The 9978-nt window shown below is 37.8% G+C and overlaps 1 protein-coding gene across 1 annotated transcript in view; it reads right to left on the reverse strand.

Annotated features, from left to right (window-relative positions):
- Luzp2 (leucine zipper protein 2) overlaps positions 1 to 9978 on the reverse strand; it is a 516158-nt gene that overhangs the window by 286668 nt on the left and 219512 nt on the right. The window contains exons 2-3 of the mRNA XM_004642693.2: positions 3324 to 3441; positions 214 to 284 (exon numbers count right to left, since the gene is read on the reverse strand). Coding sequence (XP_004642750.2) covers positions 214 to 284; positions 3324 to 3441 — 189 coding nt within the window. The remainder of the gene's footprint in view (positions 1 to 213; positions 285 to 3323; positions 3442 to 9978) is intronic.

A 9978-nucleotide genomic window follows, 5' to 3' on the forward strand; every position in this document is an offset into this window, starting at 1 on the left:
TATTTATTTATTTAGTACAGGGGATTGAACTCAGTACCTTGCACTTGCCAGGTAGGCACTGATCCTGCTGAGCTATCCCCTGGTACAATGCACACATTGAGAACAACAACAACAACAACAACAACAACAAATATATTAGTTAACTGGGGGAAGCCTTGGGTACAGTTTCTAAAAAAAAAAAACATGAAAAGTGGACAGAAATCACAGTCTTACCTCTGTTTCTGGCCCAGTTCCAGGAGCTTCTGAACATCAATTTTAGCAGACTGTTCATCATTCTTTAAAGACTGATAAGGAAAGTGAAAAATAAAGTTTAATTTGGGTGAAAAAGTGAGATTCACTTTATACTGAGCTATACTAATGGCAAGGCTGTCAGCACATGTGGTCTGATCCAAGAATACAAGTACAGCCACGCCAGACCATGTCCAGGAAGGAAGGATGCATGCAGTAATTCCATTCAGTGGGTCCCTGGACTTCATGGAAAGTGAAAGAGGCTGAACTCAGTCTTGGCATTTAGAAATTGATGCATATAGAATGAATCCTGCCCACTTCCTTTGAAGATTTACTGTGCTCTCTGTAGGCATGTCAAACTACCTTGGGTATAGTTTCAACGAATACAATGGGACACAGAAAGCCTCTTTGTGTAAGACAAAATATAACAGAGCTAAAGATCAAAGCCATATAAGAGAACCTGTACTGTAACATCGTGTAACTCAGTGGTGTCCCCAATTTTCTGATCAGGGAGATTATGGGGCCACAGAGGAATGGGATCAACAAAGTATAAGGCACCTAAGGAGAGTGACCTAGAGAGAAAATATTCTCTCAGGCTTTCACAGAGAGCAAATTGGTCAAGCAATGGCCATGACTCATCTACATGGCTGACACTGACAGAGGATCTACAAACTGCGGCAAACTGCGGTACAGGTTGCAGGATAAATCCTGAGGGGATTTGATTGACTTTGTCAGATACAAAAGTTACATTTATTGTTATATAGGCCTTGCTTTATATTGGTCTTAACTATCTAGCAGAAAAGTATAAAAACAAGTTATTAAAAAGTAAAGCCATATTAATATGCTGAGCTCTAAAAGTCTCAACTCAACAACTTCTGACATTGCCAGTCCTATGGATAACCCACTACTATAATGAACTACTGGACTATACTGGATTATTTTGCTGAATTCACACACCTACAATATTTAAATGGCAATGAAATACTAATACAACTCTAGCAAAACTAAACAAAAAAGGGGATATAAATGAAGGACCATTTTGTATTATATATACAAAAGAGTTAGGATAGATACACAGCTACTTTCTCTCAAATCAATAAGAAGAAAGACTTGTACTAATAGTGCTTGGGCAGGATACCATGTCTGCTTCTTGTACTATGAATAACCACTAAGAAGATAAAAATATGCTATTGTAACTGTCCTGCTAACCTGCTTTGAAACTATCTCATTGCTATGTGGTTCTCAAAAAAATTAAAAGATCAAAGCTATAAAACAGAATATGCCTGTTTGCATTTGTCTCTTTCTCATTCACGAGCAATACTGTTGAGTATACAAAACCAGGCCATGTGTAATGGTGAGTGGTCTCTAAATAGGGTATGAAGAACAGTATATAACATCTCAGTCATGAATGCTTATACACACTGGCAAATTCTGGACTCAGTGCACATTAATTAAGGCAGAAATCCCTCACAATGAATTTTTCTTATGAAAATATGTCATATTAAACTATCCCTAATAATTTTTTCATTTATATAAAATAAACTATTTAATAATGTAAGCTGTCACCTTGACAGTCAATGTTTCAAGGGAGATATAATCATCATGTTTATGAAGCTGCAGTGCCAGGTAAGGGAATGTCAAAACAAAAAGAAATGTTCTCCTTACTTAATATTTATCTAACAAACACCTGTGATGGAATACCCAAGACCTATACAAAGGCACAGGAACACCTTTGGAAATTTCTCAATTTCCTGCTGAAAAGAGGCAACTTCAATGTAGTATCAGTATCATATTTATGTGGTGTGCTGAACTCCACATGCGAAAGCTCTGTCCTACAAGGGCTGTCTGACATTTCATTAGAAAGAGGCTGATGAACAGGGCTCTGTTTACTGGGAAGAGTAGCGTCTGCCTAAACATTGAGCAGGCACAATGAGGACTGGTGTGGGAAGGAAGCCCATTATTGGTGGCATTTGGGGATCAAAGTGCATCATGGTCAAATGACTCCAGGAAGTTCTTTACCTCATCTACAATAACATAGATGTAAATTATAAAGGGCCTGGAGACACTGCACTGTTCAACTCAAAGGTCACTAACTAGATGCCTGAGAACACTGGCAAAATGTGCAATAAAAATGGTTTTATTCACTTATTGACATTTTTATAACCTTGGCACTGTGAAGGATCAGCAGATTAAAAATTTAGGAAATTGTACTGAATAAAATTCACAGTAAAAAACGAGGTCATGGACTGGGATAACCTTTAGTAATAGGCTCTTTGCTTGGTAGAGTCGTCCTGGAGTAAATTCATAGCATATCCACCTGGTGCAGAGTGAGGTATAGTTCTCTGAAAATCATCTTTGTTCCATTAAGAACATCTAAGTTTGATGTGTCAATGAATCAACCCTCATGTTTTGTACTTTCCTATATTTTTATACTATTTGGATACTATGGTTACAAAGATGCAAAGACTTTCAAACACAAACTTTCAAATCTCCTATCTTACAGGACTTCTATTTGCAAGGAAAAAAATGTACAGTGGGTTAAATAGTTACTTATCTGAAGACCACCATGCCTGGTCTCAGGCCAGCAAGGTGCATGCAGGGTCCCGCACGCATGGCACATGAACCAGAGATCGATTTCCAGTCCTTCAGCTTGCCAGGCAGGCACTTAGATCTCTGAGCTATCTCCCCAGCACCCCCATTTTGAAAATGATATTTATTTTAAAAAATCTTTATAACTGTTTCAGAGAGAATTTAAAAACTCTCATCTGGATATTCTTTATCCTATATCCATTTAAATGCTTGTCTGATTACCTTACATCATTTTATACTATGAAAACACAGCAGTCACATTCATCTTTCAAACTGAAAGGAACTGAGGAAGGCTTTGCCAGACAGTTTCCTCCCTTCTGTACTTGGGAGTCTGGGCTCCCTAGCCTGCATTTCAAATGCCATTTCATTTCACAGCTTAGGTAATAACAAGTAATAAGCACCATGATCAAGTCCAGAAACATATTAAAAACTACTTTAAAATGCAGATAAATCTAGTGGGGTCGATCAGGTGTCTGTGCCGCTGAGGTAATTAGCTTACATCTCACCTGAAGGTTAACTTTAATTCCATCCAGCTCCCTGGAGGTCTTTGTCAGCTGGCGAAGGATGGTGCTTCGCTCCTTAAACACTTCTTTCAGCTGCTTCTCTAGGTCTTCGTAGTCCTGTCTAACACAGAGAGAAAGGGTGTGAGGCTTTCCCACAGTCCCACTCATTGAACCGCCCATTTCTAGCAAAATCTGCATTGAAACTTGATGACTAGGATGCGTTGAGTTTTTCATATTAAAAGTGAAAATTAGAACAAAATTAAGATTTGTCACTTACAGTGAGAACTATCCAAGCTCTCGAGAGGTTCCAGGGCAAAATTGTAAAATTTTTATACATATAACCCAGTTGGCCAGTTATTTTTTGGAAAGCTCATACTCTTACAATAATGTTGTTCGTGTTTTCTTCAAGTTTTTAAAATTTTGTGGTAGGAAAAATGATAGGAAAAAATCTACCTCAGAAACACGGACAGGTGGTGATGTGTGTGGGAACAAACTAAGGGTAGACCCAGTACAGAAAGGAAGGGGCATGTTTCTTCCCTGGTTCCCAGAGAAGCAAAACCATTGAGAAAACAGGACAATCAAAATCTCCAGGAAAAGCAGTCAAGAAAATTAACCACTAGGAAGAATGTATACAATGTGTTAATTATTGAAACTGTCCTACCAATTTGGTTTGAAAAAAAGAAAAATAGTAATTACAGGGAATCAAGAAGAAAATGATTAAGGAAGGACGATCAGGTCCTATTTAGGGAGAGAGTAAACAACACATGCGTATGCGCGTGGGCGCCTGTGCACGTTTAATGGTTTGGGAAATTAGCAAGCAGACAATTTCCGATGCATTTAAAGCAGAAATTGATAGTGAAAGATCAGCCTGGTGAACTGAAACATAGAGAAGGCTTTAATTCATGGAGGGCTTCCTAAGAAATTTAACATAAAATATGTAAGATGAGCTTTCAAAGATAAATACAAACTAGTCACATACATGGAGAACTCACTTATAAATACTAATGGAAATAGGCTGATAGATGTTTTTAACAATAAATCCATAAGTTTGGAACCTTAAGAAGTGAGAGATTTGCTGCAGAAGAGAGGGTACGGAAAGTCTGTGCAACTCAAGGAAATAGGTTAAGTGATGTTTAGGTGGCGGGGAAATGCTTTGAGAACAAGAGAACCAATGGAAAAGTTTTGAGCATGGGATAGTGCAGTCAGATTTAGTTTTTGGAAAGACTTATCTATCTGAAATCTCAAGAGTTAATTGTATCAGGAAAACTGGAAAGAAAGGATATTAAGATTGCAATAGTCATGGCAAAAGATCATAGTGGTCTGACTATATCAGAAGCACTGGGGAAAGGAAAACTAGGATTAATTTTTACAAGACATCCAAAATAAGATTACCAGGATACCTGTTTTCATAAAAATTAGTTTGTCTAAATGTGTTCTTCAAAAAAGAGTGAGAGAGAACTGGTTAGTAATAACACCATCTTCTGGCTTCGGCTACTGCTGAACTACTCCGAGAGGAGAGTCATCCGAAGACAACACACTATTGCATGACAGTGTTTTCAGTGAACTAGGTGTTGACATGTTTGACTGTAAACATGGAGGGCTATGGAAAGCACTCAAAGCTTCAGTTTCCTTATCTGTAAAATGTAACATTAACTTCACCCAAATGGTAACGTTGGCTTAATCAACTTTTGTATTAAATGCAGTCACATTCTGGATTTGTACCAATAATAAATATTATGAAACATTACATTTTCAAAAATTATGGATTTCTAAACAATTATCTGCACAATCTTATGGATATTTTATATAAATATTCATATGTGATGATTTCTCCTTTATTCTCTTCTTTATTGAGTAATGAAAATTCTGCAGTGTTCAGTAGGTTGGTGATATGAATATCCTAGTCTTAAACTAGAACTTCAATATTTTACTAAAAAAGTATTAGTTATCATGGACATATATTATCAATATTCTTTTTCTTTCATTCATTTTTAAAAATGCAAAATACAAAACTGTTACTTTCCTAGTTCCTTATGTCAGTCTTGTTTTATGCAGGTGTTATTATTTGCTTACAATTATCTCATTTCTTTTTTCTTTGGCTTTGCTCTGGTGGCCCTACAGTTGGATATTAGAGCACGTGAAACTCTAGGGATAGGACTTGTTGGGGATATAGGTTAGCTTCTCCTGTGTTTCCCTTGCTAATAGCCATGAGTAGAGAGTCTCCCAGACAACTGTTTCTACTACAGGCTTCTTCAACAATAAATCAGGTAGAATACATCTAATTTGACCCATATTCGGAAGGAGGAACTTTCTCATTAACCCCGAAACCTTAGTGTGACACATGAATGCTTGCTATTGTAGGTCATCAGGCTTTTTCAGTAATTGGCAACATAGTAGTCCCTCAGGAAAGAATAACATAAAAAACCTATTCATTAAATGATCACTTACATTTACATACTGTTAATGTGGTGAACTGCATCTGTTCAACTCCCTTCTATTATTATTGATTGCATAAAATCAATCCCATATTCTTAAAATAAATCATGTATAATTTTCATTATATTGGTATGAAGCTCAATCTATTTTATGCTTAGCTCATGATGAGATGAATTGAAAAATGTTTCCTTTTTCCTATTATCTGAAAGAGTCTGTGTATGATTGATAATGTTTATTCCCTGAAAGGAGAAGGTGAGAAGCAAGTTCATATGACCTCTAATTTACTTTGTGGGAAGATAGTCCAAGTTTAGCAGATCTTTAACTATTTCACATTATTTAACTATGCAGGTACCCCAATTTTTCTTTTTTAATGTGTCAGTGAATTACTCAGCTTTGCTGCAACAGAGACCAAATGCCTAACACTTGAAACCAAAAGGAGTTTATTAGTGCTCCTGGGTTCTGGGCATTCTGTAGGCTTCTAGTTAATTCCAAAACAGCAGCATCATGGTAGAAGCACATGTTGTGAAGCAAAGCTCCTAGCTTATGGTGGTCATGCAGCAGAGCAGGAAAACTATTCTAGAGAAGGAGGCAGGCATAAAGTACATACCCAAGGTCAAACCCCTCCATGACCAACCCAAATACATCCACACGGGGGCTTCACTAATCTCCTGGGTGATTCTCAACCAACCAAGTTGAACATTCAGTTACTTCACTATCAGTAAGTGAGATGATTTTCTATTCAGTTAATTCACACTTCTTGTTTTAGCCAATTGGACAGACAGCTTTCATTTAATTAGGCGTACTCTTGTTTCTGTGAAAAGTTGCTGACTTGCTAAACTACTCTCTCTGGTTGACTTGCTGCTTATAACTCTAATACATAGACTAGATTGTACGTCTTTCTTTACTCATAAGCTAACCTGAGCACATCTGTGTACTGCTGGTCAGGGAACAAAAAGAATTAGCAAAGCTAAAATACTGCATGTCCAGTGTAAGTTTAAAGTGAATGGAATTTCGTGTCTACCATATTGTATTTGTCCCACACATATCAGAAACCCAAGCTAGATTCCAGAGGAAGAGACACATATTTCAGTTCATTGATGGATAAAACTTCAGAATCCAATTATTAATGGAAATAACTGTAAGAATTATGAACATATGTGCAATCCACTCCATAAGCACAGATATTTCATTGACAACTTTGCATTTTATTACTCAAAAATGTACTTTTAGGTGCCGGCCAGAAAGCTGAGCAGGTTAAAGCACCTAGTTAGGCAGGTGCAGGGACCAGGATCCTAATTCCAGTGCCCATGCTGGTCCCACCCCCAAGGCCCCCGCCCCTGAGACAGCGATTGAGACTGGGCCTGGTAGTGTGCACCTGTAGTCCCGGCACTTGGGGGGCTGAAAACAGGAGGATCATTATAAGTTTGATCTATGTCTTGATACTCTGTACATCATGTACTAAATACATTTTAAAAAGTACTTCTGAGTACTTGCTGCTTTCGACATGGATGGTTTTGCAATTCTTTATAAAGGGTTTGTATTTTGCATTTCGGTTTAGATTTCCCATTTGCTTTTTGTGGAAGCATTCCGCAGGAAGGTTCACAAATTTGTCCAATTTCACTAAAAATCAAATCAGTGCTTAATTGTTTTCTTTATGTCTCAAAGGTCACCAGTCATTTCCTCAAATCCAATCCCTTCTCAAACTTTGAGTAGTTCAACACTTGCATTTGACTATATACAGTCTCACTTAATGAAGCATTTTTAGAACTCTACTGATTGATACTCTTTTTTCTTTTTTTTTTAACTCCTGTAATCCATTTAATGTACAGCTTTCAAGTGAAACTTTGGAACTTAAAATCCTACTTGCACGAGCTTTAAGTTCAAATTATCTCCGGGTTCTTCAACCATGTTAAGGCCAGAGCTTGAGCCTGTATTTGTTTTTCTACAATTTCATTTGATCAAGTTCTGTCCCTTTCCTCTTACTTCTCCTATGTTTGCCTAAACACTGAAAGGAATCTCTTGAAAACTTTTGAATACACTTTGTCTATTTTAATATGTATAAATTAACTAAATCTGAGACTAGTTTGTTAAGAAAATATATTTTTAAATTTTTCCTGAAAGTCAGTAAATCCCATTTGTTCTGCAGAGTTTTAAACATTTGATTTTGCAAATCCAGACTTCCACATATATAAAGTCAAATTCCTCAATCCCTAATCCAGATTGTCCTTGTTCTACATTTCTGTCTCAAGTTTCACACACTATGAATGGTATGCAATTTACATATCTGTCTCAGGGTAACACTGACATATTTGACTGCCAGGAAATGGTATAGTAAGAGCACAGTGTTTCAGTAGACAGTGTTGAGTTGGCCTTTTGCTGATACATAGGACTATCAAATGGAGTGCAGAGGACTGTCATTCCAGTGAAAAGAACAATATAACTAACTTCAGTATAGATGGGAGAGTGCTGAATGGAGATAGACGATTAATCAACAAGTAACATAGACTACATTCAGGGTACACATCGTGCTATTTAGATTTTGTTTTTAATTACATTTCTCCAACAGTGGCCACTTAATTTTTCAAGGCAATGCGTGAGAAAATTGGTCAGTGTTAGAAATTATGTCTGCCATCTATTAGACATTTGCCTTGTAAATGTGAAACAAAAGACACGCTGTCCTTCTCTCACTTTTATGTATTTGGTTGTTGTGGGATCTCACTATGCAGTTCAAACTCCTGGTGATCCGCCTGCTTTCTGCCACCCCAGCACTGGGATTACAGGTGTGGACCACCACGCTTACATTTGGTGGCCAGCTCAGGGTGCCCAGGTGTGGGGCTGCTATAGCATGTGGTACAGGGGATCGAACCTCTCCTTGGGCTGGGGAGATAGCTCAGTAAAAAACACTTGCCTGGCAAGTGCAAGGGCCTGAGTTCAATCCCTGGTTCTGGAAAAAAAAAAACAAACAAGGAACCTCCATCCTTGTGCTTGCCTGTGCTTGCCTAAGCATGTTCTTAGTCCACTGAGCAATATCACTAGCCCTACATGGTCTCTTACAATATCATAATTATATCAAGTGAGATATGGGTTTTTTGTTTTTTTAATAAAGAAAGAGCATTCTGTGGCTACCTGCCCTGGCGGGACCTATTACTGGTCCCAGCCCAGGCGCAGCGTGGGTGAGACCCTCTTCCACTCCCTTGGAACCCCTCACCACTCCGCAGCACCTCCCCCACCCCACCCGCCAAGTAGGAATTTATGCCATGTTCCTGGAACCGCCAGACCCAGTCCTAGCCCAGGCCCAATCTGCACCTGAACTTCAGTATGTGCTAAGGTTATAAATACAATGAAGGTCGACAACACAGGTCAGAAGACAGTGATACACAAAATGATGAGAAGGAACAAAATGCAACCTCAGAACCCAAGCTCACCCGTAACAAGTGCAGAGGATACTAACACAGAACAAATTGGGAATCACACAGCTGAAAGCAATGAATCAAAGGCTTCTGAAATAAAGAAACAGCTGCAGTAAGGTATAGCGGAACTCAGATTTTAAATTAAAAAAAAAAGAAAATTCCTGAATTAATAACATCTGCAGTAAAGAATCAAATACAGAAACACATGCAAGAAACCCAGTGCCCACCCAGAACAAGTGCAGAGGACACTAGCTCAGCTCAAATGCATGAATTAATAGTGTCGATAGTAAATAAGCAACAGCAGAAAGTTATAGAGGAACTCAGAGTGCAATACTTTTCTGAAATAAAAAAAAAAAAAACAATTATCAGAACCCATAGCATCTGAAGTAAAAAAGAAACTACAGAAACATAGGGAGGAAACCCAATCTGAAAAAAAAAACACTGCAGTAAAAGAATTTATAACTGCTTCTAAAGAAGACACTGATAAAAAAAAGACAGAGGAGATTAGAAAAATGAAAGATTCCTTGAATGAGCAATACAGGAAAGAAATAGATCGCATGAAGCAGACTCAAAGAGATATAGAGGTAATTAAAATCTCAATCACAAGCTTGTAAAACCACTTAAGTGAAAGTGAAGACAGAATTTCAGATCTAGAAGATGGTGGTGCAGCTAGTGGAAAGGTAAGAAAGGATCTCTTAAAAAAATGAGGATGCAGGAAAGATTAATCCATCACCTGCAAGATGATGCAAAGATGAACAATGTGAGACTAATAGGCATCAATGAGAAAGAAGGAGTCAATACAAATGACATTA

The sequence above is a fragment of the Octodon degus genome, unplaced genomic scaffold (assembly GCF_000260255.1).
Source record: "Octodon degus isolate 3935 unplaced genomic scaffold, OctDeg1.0 scaffold00159, whole genome shotgun sequence".
In the NCBI taxonomy this organism is placed as follows: Eukaryota; Metazoa; Chordata; class Mammalia; order Rodentia; family Octodontidae; genus Octodon; species Octodon degus.